This window comes from Cyprinus carpio, chromosome A9 (genome assembly GCF_018340385.1).
Source record: "Cyprinus carpio isolate SPL01 chromosome A9, ASM1834038v1, whole genome shotgun sequence".
NCBI classification, from domain to species: domain Eukaryota; kingdom Metazoa; phylum Chordata; class Actinopteri; order Cypriniformes; family Cyprinidae; genus Cyprinus; species Cyprinus carpio.
The window spans coordinates 11771259-11789880 of NC_056580.1; the positions used below are offsets into that span (position 1 = coordinate 11771259).

The 18622-nt window shown below is 37.4% G+C and overlaps 1 protein-coding gene across 3 annotated transcripts in view; it reads left to right on the forward strand.

The window, feature by feature from the left end:
• The window catches only part of LOC109075079 (thrombospondin type-1 domain-containing protein 7B-like), a 178654-nt gene that overhangs the window by 141780 nt on the left and 18252 nt on the right, over positions 1-18622 (forward strand). For 2 of the 3 annotated variants that reach the window (XM_042763480.1, XM_042763479.1), the window contains 6 exons: positions 2245-2511; positions 2750-2928; positions 12103-12108; positions 14080-14213; positions 14339-14492; positions 16205-16346. In XM_042763480.1, coding sequence (XP_042619414.1) covers positions 2245-2511; positions 2750-2928; positions 12103-12108; positions 14080-14213; positions 14339-14492; positions 16205-16346 — 882 coding nt within the window. The remainder of the gene's footprint in view (positions 1-2244; positions 2512-2749; positions 2929-12102; positions 12109-14079; positions 14214-14338; positions 14493-16204; positions 16347-18622) is intronic. The other variant, XM_042763481.1, reaches the window with a different exon arrangement.

Below are 18622 nucleotides of genomic sequence, written 5' to 3' on the forward strand. Positions count from 1 at the left end.
CATATTTCACAGCTCTTCAGCTTGACCATGCATAATTGTCCGGTGCGGCCCACAGGTTTGACACGCTGAAGGAATTATGCTTGACAGGTTTGAGGACCCTGTTGAACGCTGGTCTGTAGTGTCAGTGACAGTACGTCTATAAAGGAGCATCTCTCCTCATGTACAGATCCTTTTATTTATGTAACCTAATAATATTCATCATATCTAATGGACATGATGACTAATTTGAAATGTTCCAGGAAGTGAAGTGTGCAAAGAGGAACTAATAGCCTCTTAAACAGAAGCCTTTATGATGTGAAATCGATTTATTTCTCTCCTCATTAGGTAAATTAGATGTATATGGTCCACTGAACATGTGAGTGCTGCGGGTCTATGTTTGTATATTAAAAAATAAATGTTGAAGAGAGAAAGGAAGACACTTTTGGTTGTTTCAGTTCTCAGTCCCACACTCCTAGAAGACTTAAGACCAAGCAAACTAAAAAATAAATGTGCTTCAATGCTTTGCTAAATATTCTGTCAAGTTATTGCTCTTTTTAACTGTTATCTTGTTTAGATGTTGAATTTTTTATTTCTTATTTATGTATGTTTATTTTTCATCAGTGAAACACACGTGAGAATAGACAGGAGTGAGAGAGTGGGTGGGTTTGATTGGGACTTAATCCAGATCTGACCCGAATCTGGGTCTCCGTGAGCCAACAGCTCTTACGTATTTTGTAAGTTGTTTAGAATGAGACTGGTACCATTCTTTTCTTCACATTATGAGATTTGTTTTTATTATAAAAATAGATTAATTGCTCATAATCTTGAGTTATGCAGTATATTACCCCGTGCTTACCTTTGTGCCAAATGTTTAAAACATACTAGCGAGTAAGTCTGTTAAAAGGTTATTTGTTCACCTAAAAATGACAATTTTCCACTTTTACTCACCCTCATGTTGTTCCAAACCCATGAGACTTTCTTTCATCTTCAAAACATAAATTAAGATGTTTTAATGAAACCTGAGAGATTTCTGTCCCTCTTCTGAAAGTGTCATGCAAGCACGTTTGAGCTTCAGAAAGAACCAGTGAAGTTCTTGCATGTCAAGCAATTAAGGTTCAGCTTCTGTTTAACATATTTGATGAGCTTTATGTATGTTCCTTGATCTGTGTTTATATGTTAAACAGCCAAGGTCAAAATTTGATTGTCATAGTTTTTGGTGAATGGACTTTCAATGGAGAGACATTGCTCAGGTTTCATTTAAAAATATCATTGTTTTGAAGATGAACCAATGTCTTGTGGAGTAGGAGACTCATTACAGGAGAGTAATTCTAGCTTTATTTCTAATCTATTTGTCTAATAACTGGCATTGAATATTATGATTATTGTTGGCTTTTTGACATATCGCTTGTGTTCCTCTTTTGTTTGTTGTTTCGGATAAAAGTTACTGCTAAATGCATAAATGTAAATGAGTAATCGATGGCAGAATTTTCATTTTGGGGTCAAATAACCTTTTAAAATGAGAAGAATCTATCCAAAGCAACTTGCAGTACATTGAAGGTATGTGAATTTATCAGATCATTCATTTCCTGGAAATCTAAATCAGAGCCCACTTCTGTTTGACAGTACGGCAAATGGTACACATGGTAACATCGTGTAGTACTGTAAGTGTGCTGCTTTTGAAGTTTAATAAGCTTTAATGTTGAGCAGGGTTGCCCCCCCCCCCTCAAAAGTCCTCACACAATTTGAACTTTGATCAGATATCTTTGAGGACAACATCCATGCCAAATGGACTTAAATAGCTCCAGTACATGCCTGGAAGTTTCTAGTAGAATACTTTGATTAGCTCCTTTAGGTGTGTTTAATTAAAGTTGGATCTCAACTCTGCTGGATTGGAATTCCCTACGCAATCATATAAAATGTGCTGAAAGAACAGCATGTTTGCTTGAAGTTATTCTGTGCCTCCTGCTCTCGTCTCTAAGCATTTCTATTTCAGTCTACTCAGAACAGTTCTCTAATCGTTCCCTGGGGATGTTTGCAGTGGCACTTAGCAGTCCACAGTTGACAGCAGAATGAATAATGGTCCAGTTATCCAGACATCATTAATGTTTTAATAATTTTCAAAGACCGATAAGCATATTACACACATAGGCTACCAGAGTGCAGTCTGAATGTTTCATCCAAATGGCACCTAAAATTCTGATGACTAGCCTCTCTCTTCTTCCATCTTTCTTTCTGGCTCTCCATCTATTTTCTCATCATTTTTAGGTCGGAGCCGAAAACAAGACCGCTGTCAGCGGGAAGACTTGTACCCTCTGGTGGAGTCCGAGCCCTGTCCGTGTGAGGAGTTTGTTTCTCAGCCATATGGTAATTGGTCATCTTGTATCCTATCGGAAACCCCAGCACAAGGACCCCTCCAGGGATGGAGGGGTCGGCGAGAGGCACGTGACTGCGGTCAGGGATTGCGTTATCGTGCCGTGGTCTGTCTGGACCATGAAGCCCACCTGGTTAGCCCAGACAGCTGCAGTGAATCAGGTTCGTCTATCTCCTTTTTCTCTCTTTCTCTCTCTCAGTAAAGAGCCAAGTAATTTTTCCTCCGCTGGGAAGGCAAGCAGTCATTAGTCAAATAGGAAGCTGTGGGGTGCCCTGAACTGTCAGTGTAAATTAGACGGAGGTCTCAGCATCGGCACCAGGTGTTTCCGCTAACGTTATTAGCGTGATGTTGAATGGCAGGGGCTCGGCCGTTCTGATTGTTCTACATGCTCTTTCGCAGGTCTGGTGGAGGAGGTCTGCCACATACCCTGCCCTCTGGACTGCAAGCTGAGCGACTGGTCGCCGTGGTCAGCCTGCAGCGCCTCCTGTGGCAGCGGGCTGAAAATCAGGTCCAAATGGCTACGGGAGAAGCCATTCAATGGCGGGCGGCCATGCCCCAAACTAGACCTGAAGAATCAGGTGAGATGTGCGGTCCCAATAGGAAAATAGTATCTCTGTAGGCTTCCACCGCCATATGGTGGATCATCAGTGTGAAACGAGTATAATGAGAATCGTTAGCATCTATGATCGCAGGCATCATGATTCAGATAATCGCTCATGTAAACTGTTTCATTTAGGGCCTTTAACACATCCATTTTTATTGAATGCCTGAAATATCCCCAATAGAATATATTTAAGCCGCCTAGAGAAACATTTAGCATTTTCAGCACGGTTAACATTCAACTCATTACCATTTCACCGGTTAATGCATGCCTCTTCATTAAGTACAGTTTACCGAATGTACTTCAGCCTCAAAGCTAAAATATGAACAAACACCATCTCCTCATCCTTTAAATAGTTCATCTCTCACAGCGAGACAGCACAAAGGTGCTTACAAGTGTCCGTGTAAATACTCTTCCTGATTGCTGTAGATTTGTGCTCTTTGCAGAAAAACATGCCCATTAGCGCAGACTGTCTTTTTGTGGTCTCTCCTCTCCTCCTTTCACCGTCAGCTAGTTAGGACAGTTTGTACAAGTGTGTTAAACACTGTCTGCCAGTCTTTATCTTGCTAAAGCACACATATATATTTTTCGATCTTGGTGATAGAAATGCTTATTTGGTCATTAATGATGTGCTTTATGCATGAGTAAGGGTATTGTTTGAGTCTGAATTAGACATCACCGCATCTGCAAAAAACGTAAAAATAGCATAAGCAAGGTACATTCGTCTATGAGTACATTTGCGACAGATTCCCAGATGGGTCTTGCTTTAAAGGGAAATCATATTATAAATGTGCTGTGTGCTGCAGTGGGCTGCAGAGGACACACTGGTTTCTAGAGGTCAGTATGCAGATGAGGCAGTGTGCGTGAAAAATATTCAAATGCATACTTTTGCTGCTGTGTCTACAGATGGTTAAGTGCCTACTAACAACTTTTATGGACCCACTGTTTAACAGGACTCAAAATACCCCTTTGCTAAAGGCAGAGTTTGCCTTGGCTCATGCCCCCTCCAATCTTTTGGGGAGGTGAACTCTCACTGTTAACATTTTGCAAACGGCCGCTTTGTGGTCTTGGCAGAGAGGCTATGCAGCTGGTGGTTTTTGAAGAGCCCCACACTGCAAAGGTGTGGAGATTGAGATTTTTTCATAAGTATGGTAGAAAGTCACCACCAAAGCCACAGTGGATTTGTGTGTGTGAATGTGTTTGAGAGTTTGAGAGAGACCCTGATGAAAATTGTATCGCTCTGAGGATGCCCTCTTATAACTCAGAAGACTTAATGGAGTTCTCAGAAGGGTTTGATGGGAAATGTTGGAGTTCATATTGAAATCTCTGAATTTTGAATGCAGTCTGTGGTATCTTGATATATCTGAGCATATTTATCGGTTGCAACTGTTCTGATTCTGAAATTTGAGAGAATACTACATTTTTTCTTTACACTTTCAAGCATTTGGCAGAAGCTTTTATGCAAGTGATTTAACATTTTTAGTTTTTCACTAACCACGCATAACATTTTTTTTCTCAAAAACACAATCATGTACATACATGCTGCTCACATATTATTATAGCCCAGTTTGTGCTGATTACAGTGAGATTAGACTTTAGCCATTTAGATATTTATAAGAAACTGAAAAAAGCACAAATGTCAGGGCATGACAAAACTTCTCCAGGCCCCAAAAATACCCTTAGACTCCAGAGGGTTAAAGACAAACAATTTATAAATGTTAACATTTATTATCATTTTATGTGTCATACATTTATTTTATTCTCTGATTCCTAGGGATTTTTCTATTCTAAGGGCTGGAGAGTAAGTCAGGGAGTATAAGAAAAGCAGAGTGAATGTCTTTGTGTTAAAACTACTGGTCCAAGAAGAATCGAAAACCTTATTAGTGGAGTTTACGGATCGGAGCGGCATGTTGAAAGCATTCAAATTGTAATTCAAGACTGGTAAACATTTTCCTAAAAAATCAGGTTGTGCATTAGCAACACTTTAATTGACATTTCAGTATTGTCACATCAAATGCATTCTTTTGCAGCAGATCAGATTACTGTCTGGAGTGGGCTTTGATGTCATATTCTCTTTAGGTAAATTGTTTGGAACGGGACTAGGTAAGGAAACTTTGTTAACACGCCTTGTTCCTTGTGAGCTTTGGCTTGTTATGTGTCTTTGATAATCTGTCTCTGGCTGCCTTGCCTCTGCCTTTAACAAGCAATCCTCACTTTCCCCAGTGCAGCTTTCTGCCGTGAGTCAAAGAGCAGGGCAGCGCTCTGCATTCATTCATTATTTAGACTTTCAGGTATTACAGGCTCGGAGAGGCCTGTCACAATCACTAGAGTTCCAGCTCCCTTTCTGACTAGTAAACAGCTGACCATGTTCAAGACCAGAGCTGTCTTTCCACCACTTATCTATTGATCGGCTGCCTGAGATGCTCGTCCTATAACGACATAACATGGGAGTAAGTCTGCAGCACCTTCATCCTGTAGCTCACAGCTGTTAGTGAGAACCCAACGCTCTAGTTTTCCCTCATTTTCTTTCTCCTCCCTGGAAGGACAACTTATTTAAGTAGTAGTACAGCTTACCATGCATCAATCGAGGACATGCAGTGTTCCATCTCATTATGCCAATAAATGCTGATGATTCTGACTGTCTTTGCCTTGTGACTGTCTGCAGTCAGCGACGCCAGTGGGAGGCGGGATGATGTGCAACCTTCTCCAGATGTTTCCAGATGTTTGCACCATTGCCCACAGTGATTCACTCGACAGAGATGAGATTGATATTCTTATCTCACCTCCTCATGCTGTACAGATGATCAGCCACTGTGATGGGAGTGGGAAGAGGTTGTGCGTCAAGGGACGTCGTTCATACGCTGTGTCTTACTACTGATCTGAAAACTGAACTGTACGGGAACTGGCCACATTAGTGCCACTCGCTCATGATTCTTAATAACCACCTTAAAAAAGAATTTGATTGGTTTAGCGATTGTTTTATAAGGATGTCACCATGTTTTTACTCACATGTCACTCGAAACACATTCTTTCCATGGAGCACAAAAGGAGTTATTTTGGCAGAATGTACAGGCTGCTCTTTACCAAATAATGAAAGTAGATGTACTTTTGAACATAAGCTCCTTGAAGGAAGGAAGGATGGATATTTTCTTAACAAATTTATTGTAGATTATCACATTATGTGGCATTAGAAGCCTGATTGGGAGCCTTCTCAAACAATCTCTGTTTAGTCATTGACTGACCATGGCAGGCAGCTGTCTTTGGTTTCGAACAGCAATTTCATTGGTTTGTTTAGATACTTGAACATGATTTGAGAGCACTTCTGTTACATTGATATTTCCTTGCTCCACTTATAAATAACTTCATGTACTTCAGTGCCGTGCATAGCAATATGAACCTCACGTACTGTGTATGACTTGTACTCATTTGTGTGAAATAGTCCATGTTTCTGAATTGCTAGTGACATGTAATTTTCTGGCTCTCACTTTAATGTGTAGGATCCTCATTACTAAGTGTGGGAAATGGTGTTTCTATCAGTTGCAACAGATGCAGTTCTCCTCAGGGCTGGTGCAGTTGAAGTATGAAGTCTGTTTTACCTGGAGCGGAGGGCTCTCTGCTAGATTCGCTGTGTAAAGAACATTCTTCTTGCCCACCTCCAGAGCTGGGTACCATATGGTAGCCATCATGTGCGCTGAGGCAAGTTGTTCTGCTGATGAGATGAGCCTATGTTCACAAGGCTTGCATAATTTAACAACCTCTGTAAATCTGTGCTTAGAAACCAGTCTCCCTATAAAACATTTCTGCCTCTCCCACAGCTTCTAAATGAAGCACGGCTTTAGCTCGGAAGTAGACTTTTGAGAAACCATCTTGTCATGCTTTTGTATGCTGTGAGTGCTCAAGATTATATGCACAACTGCGTAGGGAAATATGATGAAAGTCTGTTGTTAAACCTCACAAAGACATTATACTTCTGTGCACACAGATTTTTATCATATTACAGCATGTTACAATTATAATTAGATTAGTTTACAAAGCTACCTATTGTTGGCAACACGGTGCAGTGCTTAACATTCAGGTTCTTAATATTGAACTGTGTTGCTTATGCAGATAATTATCTGTGTTCTGTGTTTTCCTTCTCTCTTATTTACAATATAAATAGTAGTAAAATTGAAATTTGAATTGAAATTAAATGATTTTCAGTCATTGTTAGTTCATGTTAATTCACAGTGCATTAACTAATGTTAACAAGTACAAGTTTTGATTTTAATAATGCATTAGTAAATGTTGAAATTAACATTAAATAAATGCTAGAAGTATTGTTCATTCTTAGTTCATGTTAACTAAAGCAATGAACTAACATTATCTGATTAACCTTACTATAAAGTGTTACCAAATATGCTTATGCTTAAATATGTATTTCATCGTATTTAATAAACTAACTTTATTTATTTTTTTGGCCAATGAACATTACATTTACCAGAATTTTATGAGAGAAAAAAAAAAACTCTATTTAGATGAAATACAAACAGCCTTGGTGAGCAAAAGAGACTTTAAAACAAAACAATTTAATGGTAATGTAGATAAATTATTATATATATTATATATATATATATATATATATATATATATATATATATATATATATATATATATATATATATATATATATAATTATTAATCATATATATTATTATGTGGTGGACATTTATTGATGCTGTTAAATTCAGAGTTAAACTTGTTTCGATTGGCTTGTTTTGATCTTTTTTTGATTGGGGGTTCATATAAAGGAAGGCTCTTGAGACTGACTGGTTAAAAGTGTATGACATTTTCTTTTGTTAACTGGAAATAAGCAGATGAAAGCTGCTCTCCCCCTCACTGCCGCCTCCATAATTGGCACAGAGTTCAGCCACTTACAGATGATGATATGTGTCACAGTTTTCAAGTGCATTTCGGGCAAAATATGTTGCTTCTTGCTGGTTATGGCCATAACTGCGGTGCTCTGCCCCCATGCTGAAACAATCACAGCTTCCTTTATTGAAAACAACAAAATCAATACGTTTTTCTTTTAGGTTTTGTGTGTATATCTGGCATTTCCAACTGTGGGAAAATGTACTGTATTTGTGGCGAATGACTAGGCGAAACAGCTGTTATGCTTTCATACTCCCTGTCAAGTTGTTGACTTGGAGGTTTGTTTAGCAGAGAGGTCTTTGGAGATTGATGTTTTGATTTGGGCAAAAGCTGCTTCACTTCATCAATGAGTGGCCCACAGCGTTTCTCAGCATCTCTCTCACACACTCTCTCAAATGTGTTTGATGCCAGAGGAGCTGTTATTTATCCTATGAGCTTGAATTGCGCTTAGACTCATTTATAATCAGAGAACATTTCAACAAGATGAGGCGTAAAAGGGTGAAAGATTCCTTGCTCGCAGTGACAATGCTAGCATTAGATTAGTGTCATCGAATCTTTATTTATCGCCACACAACCAAGGCAGATGGAATTTGTTTCTGTAATTTTTCACATTAAGGAGCTTTATAATATATGTAGAAAGCTTTCAGTTTGCATTCCCATCATCTCAGCAGCACTGTAAAAGTAATCCAAGCAACTTGATTCAAGTCCTCTGAATGATGCATGCAGTGAAACTTAAGTAGTTATTCACTCTTAAATTAAATCTAATTATTAATCAAATCATGTATACAGAACCCAAATTCAAATTCAGTGACGTCAAACCTCTGGAGTTCATGCTGCTAAATCACATGACCTGGGCGGAATTATTTCACATGGCGTAGAATGGTGTAAATTGAAAAATTGAGAAAATATTTGCAAACAATCCATTAATAGACACCAAAAAGCATTCCAGTCTACAGCAGACCTGACTGGAGCTGGAAACCTCGAAATGGCAGATTGAGAAGATGAATAGTCTGTTGACAGCCTACTAACTTTTAACTTCAGTTAAAAGTTGTAAAACCCATGTGGTCGGTGTTCGCACTCTTGTTCCTCCTCTGATAATCTTCTGTATCACACAGTCGTTCTGAATATGCATATTGTTTGGTCTCCGGTGATGTGGTGCTCAATTTGCTCTTGGAGTCTTTCCAGCTTTGTGAAAGTCCTGCAGTCCAGATGGCCTGAAGCATTTAGCTATGATACAAAGGTTAGCCATCACTTTATCAACTAATTAGAATAACGAAACGAGAACTGTGTGATGATATAAATAATAAATGGTCACTTGTCATCTGATAGCTATGGAATCCCCTTGTTGGGAAAAAAGGTCAGAAATGTAACACTTGAGTTTAAATCCAATGAAAGCTCTTGGTATTAGAATGAATAGCTGTGTAGTGTTTGAATCTGCAATGAATGAAGGACTAATATAGAGGTATGAGAGGTATTAATCATCGCTTAAAAATGTGTGCGTGTGTGTGTGTGTGTAAAGTCTTTTAAATGATCGAATTAGTAGTAAAATTGTTTGTTTATAAAAACTCCTTCACAGTTTCAGAGAATTTTTTGTGTTGAAAATTCATTTATTTGAATAAAAATGCAATAGAATAGTAATACTGTGAAATAATTTTCCCACAGATTTTTGAGCCAAGTGGATTTTGAATGCAGCTTCCAAAAGACAAAAAAAAAAATGCAGATTAATATTTTCTATATTAAATACAGTTTCAATACAATCACACCATTGTGATTAGATCGTTCACTGCATCATATCATCAGCTGCTAAATTCAAATCTGCGTTCACTGGCTGGTGCTGAGCCAGAGACAGAAGTGTTTGTACAGCTCTGCATTATAACCAATCACACACACAATGCTGTTGAGCTTATGAATGCAATGACCAATCAGAGGTGTTCAGATGAGTCATTGCTAAAATGCTGGCGTTTTCTTCACTCGCTCGCTGACTGAATAACTCTTTCTGGCGAATTCTCTCATCAGAAACAACAAAGTGCAAATATGTGTACGAATCTAAAAAAAATCAACATCAAATTTAAAACAGCTTCAGTGATTCTTTTTAATCAACTTTTTATTATTTTTAACATATAACAAATAACCTAATATAATCATTCAGAATAAAACACAACAACAACAACAACAACAACAGACGTATAATCAATTTACATATTCCAATGAGAAAAAAAACGTCAATAATTTTAATGGAAGTTTTTGAGAGTGCTTGAACTAGACTTTCAGTGAAAATGTTCTTTGATAATGTAACTTGCAATGTTATTATTCGCATTAACTTGCAATGTTAAACTCAGTCGTATTAAAAATATGCTATGGCATGACACCCATATCTGTTAATTAAGTAAACAGACAGGTTTTTTATGTGTATTACATTATTAGGTTACTTTGACCATCGCCCACTATAGATCATAATCTATAAAGGTGAGAAATAAGATATTTCATAATTCAGTTTGAAAATATAAATAGATAAATAAAATATAAATCTTATATATAAATATATCTAAATATATCTATGTACAATTAATCTATATTTTGCTAACATTAAGGCGGTCAATACCCCTATGGAGCTTTTGCTATGTTTTTGGGGGGCCTTACCCCTCTGAAGTTTGGGAAGCTCTAATACCTTTGTGCAAAGAACAAAGGAAATTAAGTTAATCTGGACTGACAATCTTGCCATCTGGCATTACTCTCAAGTCTCTCACACTTCTACAAAAATCATTGAAAAAAAGGACTTTAAAGTGCATTTGTATAACTTTTGTTAATCCCATTCCATTTAAGTTTTCTCGGATATTTTATTGGCAGCTGTCAGATAAAATCACTTATAGTCTTGGGATGTCCTAAAACATTGTTTTAGAGCTTCAGTGTGAGCACACTAGGGCTGCCCTTTAGCCACCGGTATTTCCTGAAATCTCATCCTTTTATTTTGTCTTCCATTTTTGCCTTGTATCAGCGTTTCAATATCAGAACATCATCTTAAGTGTATTAGAAACCATCACCGTGGTAGCATTTATCTCCCTGTGTTTTAGTGTACCCCGATTGTTTTGTCTGATTCCAGGGGCCAGGAGACAGTAATGGCCCAATCTGTTTAAAGTTTCAGTCAGGCTGTGACACTTAAAGAGATTTATAGAGTCAAGAGTTGCCTGCTAGGCTTACCACTGCTGTCTCTGCTGCTCGTGTAAATGCTGCTCTCATGTTAGAGTTCTGTGTGCTGAATGGAGGTGTGCATAAATTACATGCACTGTGGATCCACTCAGTGTTTGCTTTGTGCTCTTTTAGTACTGCTTTGACCCACTATGCACAACAATTTTAGCCCTCATTTATAAGTATCTTGTTGTTAGTCAAAATATACTGTATGAATAATATGATATCAGAACTTTGCAGAATACAATATCTTGCGGTATTTTATTAAAAATACATATGCTGTCTGTACATTCCATAAAATATTTTTAAAAATCATTGAATGTTTAAATATTTTCATTTAAACTGTTTTTCATTATTGAACTTTAAAATATATATTAATATTAAAACTCTTGAAAATGTATGTATAAAGTGTATTTCATGTTTACAGTGGCCTGAAACAACATTTGGACACTTAAAAATTAGTGTTTTTGCATTAGATAGAAAATATCAAACTAAGAGTCATCTACAAACCAATGTTCCTTTCCTCAAAAATATCTTCACCTTTCAGAGCCATTTTTGCATTGACTGTTCTTGCGGTGATTTGATCATCAATTTCACACAGGTGTCCTAGTAGAATAACCACTACTATAATTTATCATGTAAACTATGAAAGTGTCCCAATATATTTATTGTAATTTTAAACAGTATGTTAAGTTCAAAAACTTTTAAGTTTAAAGTTTTGGTCAGCTTTCCTCTAGTGTAAAACACTAATTATTTTCTAGACTTTTGAATATTTATGCAATTTAGAAAGTTAATTACATTTTCAATCTGGCAGCTTACCATGATCATTACTGTATTCATCTTCATCCTTCATAATTACACACACACAAAGCTAGAAAATCTGCATAAAATTTCTTCTATACTTTTATAATCTGTTGAAGGGAGCTACAGTACTTAGTTAGTCCAGACAGCAACAGGCTATTGCACAGGCGAAGTTAAAGCTCAAAACTAATATATATATCATTTCTCTTCTTTCTCCTTTGCCTGTCATGCACTGCTAATACGGACATCTTCAAAGGCTCAGGTCAGTGCCTCATTCTGTGTTTCTCCCTGTGCATCTGTTAACCCCACTGCCCCGCTGGCCTCCGTGGCCCCAGCCCTCCTCTGAATAAGAGGAGCACTAGTGTATTTTGATCACGGGCTGACTGAGATTTGAATTAGAATGAAGTACGTTTTCATGTCATCTCTGGCCCTTCAACTGACATTTGAGAAGGATCAGGGGACTTCATTATCCAGCCCAGAGTACCTACATCCTCCACGAGGTTACAGGAGCTGACCTGTGAGCAGCATAGCTGGTTTATTTTCCTTAAAATATTACCTCCACTTGAGAGCTAGACAGTGAAAGTTGCTGTGAAGGGGGATAGAATCCTATATTTGTGCTATTTAAAGAACAGATGAGAACCGTTCTTTAATATACCATAACCAAACGCTGCCTTTGAATTGTAGAATTCAGATGGCAGGTTGCATATTTATTGTAGCCTCATAGAAAAACTGTCAGGCGCTGTAAAACTGACTTTCCCCATTAAGGGCTTTTAACTAAAACTGATCAGTGCTGCTGAATTAATGAATGTTTCTTAACATGGCAATTTCATTTCTTGATATTGTCATGTTTTAGAGCTTGATATTTGTCTAGGTTAATGAAATTTCCCTTTTTTTAATGCTTCAGTAGGTTCATTGCCAATTTCATTCATCATCTTTTCACTCACTTCTCACATCTTGAGCATCGTCTTAACATTTGTTTGATTACTGTAATTGGAAATTCAATGACACTCATTAAAGGAGAGGAGAGGAGACGAGGAGAGACTAGAGGAGACGAGGAGAGCGCTGATGGGGCTTTTAGCAGCTGCAGGGCCAGATGGGATATTTTGAGAGCACGTGTTAGGGTCTGTATATCCCCTTGGGGAGGAAGCTATAATGTACAGTCTCATTTGTTCACTGTTTTCATAAGCCACTTTCTTACAAGGTTTGTTGGTTTGATTGCTAAATATTTCGTAACTGCAGTGTTTGGCTTCTGGACTCATTTATGAATGAAATCATGTCTATTGAAGTTAAGAAGCAGGAGAATACCCTACATGCATCACATCAAAAAGCCTGCTGCAAATCTCTCACCAGTCACCAGCCGCAAAACAAATTGAGCATAATCAGAGCAGACACACATCTGACGCAAACTAAAAAGAGTGTTGTGAGAAACAACACATGATGTTCGTCAACAATTTTCTTCTGTAATGTGACATATAAAACAGAAATAGAATATGCAATGAGTATCATGTTTGCAGGACTTTATTTTGTTGATCAGAAATTGACCCAATTATGAATGTGGGTATTTCATACCACAAAAGGCCTAAACCTGACTTCAAATTAATCGTCGATGTTGAAGGGCTGTTTTCCTCCTTAAACACAGGGCAGCCACTTTTGAGGAGTCTTTTTGACCATGAAGGATAAAGGTCAAGTTATTTGGCTACTGGATTAATGCAAATTCAACCAGTTGGTGCTTTATTAGCAGCAGATTGCATTTGTTTCATTTCTGCAATTTTTTAATCAAAATCCATAATTGTGAGCCCAAACAAATTGATCAATACTTGTTCAATGTTCTTCCCACTGTATTGCATGGCATTCCATTGTAAAATGAGTAGAGATTATATAAATACCTGTACATATTGATTTTTTATTATTATTATTTTTTTCTAAAAAAAGTGGATAAAGTTCTTACAAGAGAACCATTAAACAGACTTTATCTCTATCCCTCACAGCCTTATTTTTGTTTGCATCAGATTATAGATGGTCTAACGTCTACAAGGAATCTCATTATTAGAAAAGAGATTACAAATTTCTTAAATACATTTCTTTGTTAGACTTTTTGAATATGCTCAAGCTTTTCTGGTTCATGTTAACCACCCTAATGCTTGAGATAAGTCATGCAAGCTTCAATATCACATTATATTTAAATGGATTTTGTTGTAATCAGCGCATTATTGCTGTCTCTGTGTGTCTGTAGGTGTATGAGGCTGTGCCCTGTCGAAGTGAGTGCGGTCAGTACGAGTGGGTAAGAGACCCCTGGTCAGTCTGCACCATCAACACAGTGGACGAGCTGCCAGCCTGTGGTGAGGGTGTCCAAAGCCGCAAGATTCGGTAAGCAAGGACAGGTTTTTACAGAGTAACCCCATCACAGATGCTTCTCTTAAGGGTCACGACCTGCTCCATTCTGACACCCTGGTCCTCCACATCCTCATTCTGCTGTTCTTTCGCTGTGACAGGTGTGTGAGGCGTGACAGTGGGGATCTGGTTAGCAGTGTGAATGAGACCCTGTGCGACCTGGAAGAAATCCCTCTCCAAGCTCAGACCTGCGTCCTGCCATGCCCTAATGACTGTGTGATGTCCCAGTGGAGTCAATGGAGCACCTGTTCAATAGTAAGACATCCTTTTTATCCCCAAGGCACAATTTAAAAATCCAGCAACATTCTGAGCCAACTGTGATGCAAGGACCAGCATACAGAGGCCCCAGAAAGTATTTGTGTAGTTTTGGACACTTAAGACAATACTGCAAAAAAACCAATAAAACATAAATAACTGTCCAAAACTACTTACAACATACTGTACATCAAAAAATAAGTAGAATGTACTTATTGTGTTTATAGGGATGGGTCAACCATTGTTATAAGTAGAAATAATACTGTAATTACATGCAGTGTTTTTTATTAGAGATTTAATGAGCGCTGGATGATGGCAAAGACTATTGAGGTGGGATATGGGTAAGGGATGGGTCAACATTGTTGATTATTAGAGATTTAATGAGCGCTGGATGATGGCAAAGATATTAGGATATTAATTTAAAATATATATTAAAAATATATATATATACCAATACTAATGAAATTCCTAAAATCGTAACAATATACTGTGTGCAGCTCTAGTCCCAAAGTGTCTTTTACTCATGCGTGTCAGTTTATTAGTCAGTATTGAGTTCAGGTGTAGATCATTACAGTATATTAACTATGGACATGTTCCACTAGCATTTGACCAGCAATCATACTGCTCTAAGCTGTCTTCAGCAAGCCTGCTGTGTTGACATTGTTTTATAGGTTAAAATTATGCACTGGTGTTTATAAGTTCATAAAAATTTGCCTCTAGAGAGATCATTTCAGTCTGTGAATTAAGAACAGAAATGTTTTACAGTATATTTTTTCACGATTCTTTCTGAGCTCGGGCCATGACATAAGGGTGTCAAGATATTTTGCATCTATTTGAATATTTCACATTAATTCTGTCTTGCAAGTCAAATCTTCATACAGTTCTCCAGAGTTCCTGCGGCGAAATTTCAAATGGTGAACACAGAGACAACTGAAATCAGTATGCAGATGAACCTCCAGTAGTAATGAAGCATTTGTTATTCTAATTAATGTTGTGCATAAAAAGTTACCCTAGATACAATTTGCCATTGGACCGCTGACTCATTGAAGTGCAAACAGCGCTTCAATTCGTACTCAACAAATCAGAAACAAACTAGATGAATTATCCTGGCTCTGCCCAACCTACACAAGACTGCCAAGCCATTTCAGCATAATTTGGTCTTTACACTAATCACATTAGATCGCAATTCTACCTTGTGCAGTCTCAGTTCCAAGCAATGTTTATTCTCTTCGCTATGTCAAAGCGCTCAGCCAGCACTGCGAACATGTCAAACACCAGGGTTCGGTGATTGAGCTTGTTTAATTAGTTTCGGTTTTACATAATTATGAAATGTTCCCAAAAAACCTGGGTGCACAAATATATGGCACTAGCCGAATAGAGCGCCTGCTGATGATCAGCCTCCCCAATAGTAAGATACATGCACATGGCCAGCTAGCCATTTAAAGGGTCTCATTAGCGTCTAACAGTGATGGAGATGCAGATTAGTTGCTGCCTGCAGCCTAACAGCTTCTAACAGTGCACTTAGCACCGCAAGACTATGAGGCTGCCTGACTGCTGGGTTTTTTCTTTTCTTTTTACAATGCAGTATGACATAGCACAGCAGTTATTCCTCAGCTTGCCTATGCATATGCACTTTTTTTTAAAGAAGTGTCTTGACTTTGATGTGTTTGGCATCAAAGCCCTCTTGACATTTTAATTGTATTTATTTTTAGCCATGTAATGAAAGCTCAGTGAGGATGAGGACGAGACACATGCTGCGCCCCCCAGTGGCTGACAGAGTGTGTCCAGACAGCACCCAGACAGAGCCCTGCAGCCTCAACAGCACCTGCTTCAATTATCACTACAATGTCTCCAGTGGGTCTCTCTCATTCTGCTTGACACAACACTAAATATAACATGAGCATCTAATGACTGTTGCATGACTCACTTCAACAGCACATTTAGGCATCTCATTCTAAAGCAGTGGTTCTCAACCTTTTTGATTCAAAGGCACCCACTGTCCAACACAATATTTGGATATTTCTGGTATTTCTGCTTTATCTATGATAAATCTGCTTGTTTTCAGAGTTTTTTTTTTTTCTTTAACAGCAACTTAATTCAATAACTTACATGAACAGGAGTTTTACAGCATCTATTTATCTTAATGTTAACTTCTACATTTGCTAATACATATACATTTTAAAGGGAAGCTCCATCCAAAATTCTCTCATCATTAATTCAGCCTTATGCCATCCTAGAAGTATACGACTTACTTTCTTCAGATGAACACAAAGATTTTTCTTAAAAAAAAAATCCATCTCTATGGGTCCGTAAAATGCAAGTGAACAGGACTTTTACAGTTCATGCGTCAAAGCAAACATAACGGCAACTCATATAACCCCAGTTGTTAAATCAGTGTCTTCTGAAGTGAAATACTAATATTTGCATTATATGGACAAAGATGGATTGTATTTCAAAAAATCCTGCTTGTGTTCATCTGAAGAAAGAAAAGCCATATATATGCTGTATGTATCTCTCAAATATATATATATATATATATATATATATATATATATATATATATATATACATATATATATATATAATATGTATGTCAAAGTCATATTTTCTTCATTGTTAGATACCTAAAAAAAAAAAGGTAACAAATTGAACCTTATTGTAATGTGTTATCAGTGATTCTTTGTTTTATTTATTTTTTCATATTGTGTATTGAACCCCAGATTCCCAGTGTTGGCCAGGCTGTATGTCTATTGATAAAAGTGGCAAAAAGTATAAAGAGAAGTTACAAAGAAAGCCTCCCTAATGCAATCTGATAAAGTGCCTTTATCAAGGACACAACGGCGATCGCTCTAGGATCGGCCCCTTGCAAGGTTCTAGCTGCGGTCTTTTGAGCATCAGTCCAGATCTTTAACCAACAGGATATGTAGCCCATAAAAGAAAACCTTTCAGTTGGGTCACAATCTCTGACTTCACTCTGCCTCACATTGCAGGTTCTTTTGCACTTAAAGCAAGATCAAGGCTCAAACTCTTCCTCTCTCCTTCACGCTATTCTCTCACGTTAACATCTCCGCTGAGAATGTGAATTTCTCAACTGCTGTTAATCCACTGCTTTGGATTGTCCAGTCGCCTGCAGCCACCCCATGCCATATTGAGCTCAGTAGGACATTGGCACATGTGAAGTATCGTCCTGTAAAGCAGATGGATACCAATTCTCCAGATAGAGCCTAATGAAGGAAATGGGCATGGAGATATGAATGAGAAGATAAGCACTTTACTGCACAGAGACCATGAAATCACTGATCATATCAATACTGATACTCCTCCTCAAAGCCATTTGACTGACTTAAAGCCAGATTAGTATCGTAAAGGTGGCCTAACTTCTGCTCTTAAATCACAATCTATTCTACTTTGCTATTTCATAGGCATTAGCTTAATCACAATTTGCATATTTCTGTGAAAACTACCCTCTCGTTCAAAAGTTTGGGGTCAGAAAGATTTTTTGTTTTTTTATGTTTTTGAAAGAAGTCTCTTATGCTTACCAAGGCTGCATTCATTTGATGAAAAATACAGTAAAACATTTATACTAATATAATATTATTACAATAAAAAAAAAAACACTTTTTATTTGAATAAGTTTTATAATGTAATTCCTATAATTTATTCATGTGATTGCAAAGCTGTCTTCAGTGTCATGATCCTTCATAAATTATTTTAATATGCTGATTTGGTGCTCAGGAAACATTTTATATTATTATCTATGTTAAAAACAATTGTGCTGCTTAATATTTTCGTGGACAGCGTAATACTTTTTTAAATCTCTAAAGAATAGAAGTTCGAAAGAACAGCATTTATTTTGTTGAAATTGAAATCTTTTGTAACATTATAAATGTCTTTACTTCAATATTAATGCAACCTTGCTGAATAAAAGTAGTAATTTCTTTAAAAGAAAAAAAACCTGACCAGAACATTTTGAACGGTAGTGTACATATTTAAATATGAACTGAGTCAAAATGTCAATTCTGAAAAATCTTATAATTTCATAGAATAGCATCAGAAAACATTATGGATTATGGACATTATTAACCCAGAAAGCATGCATGCATACAATATCTAATGGAAGTATGCAATCC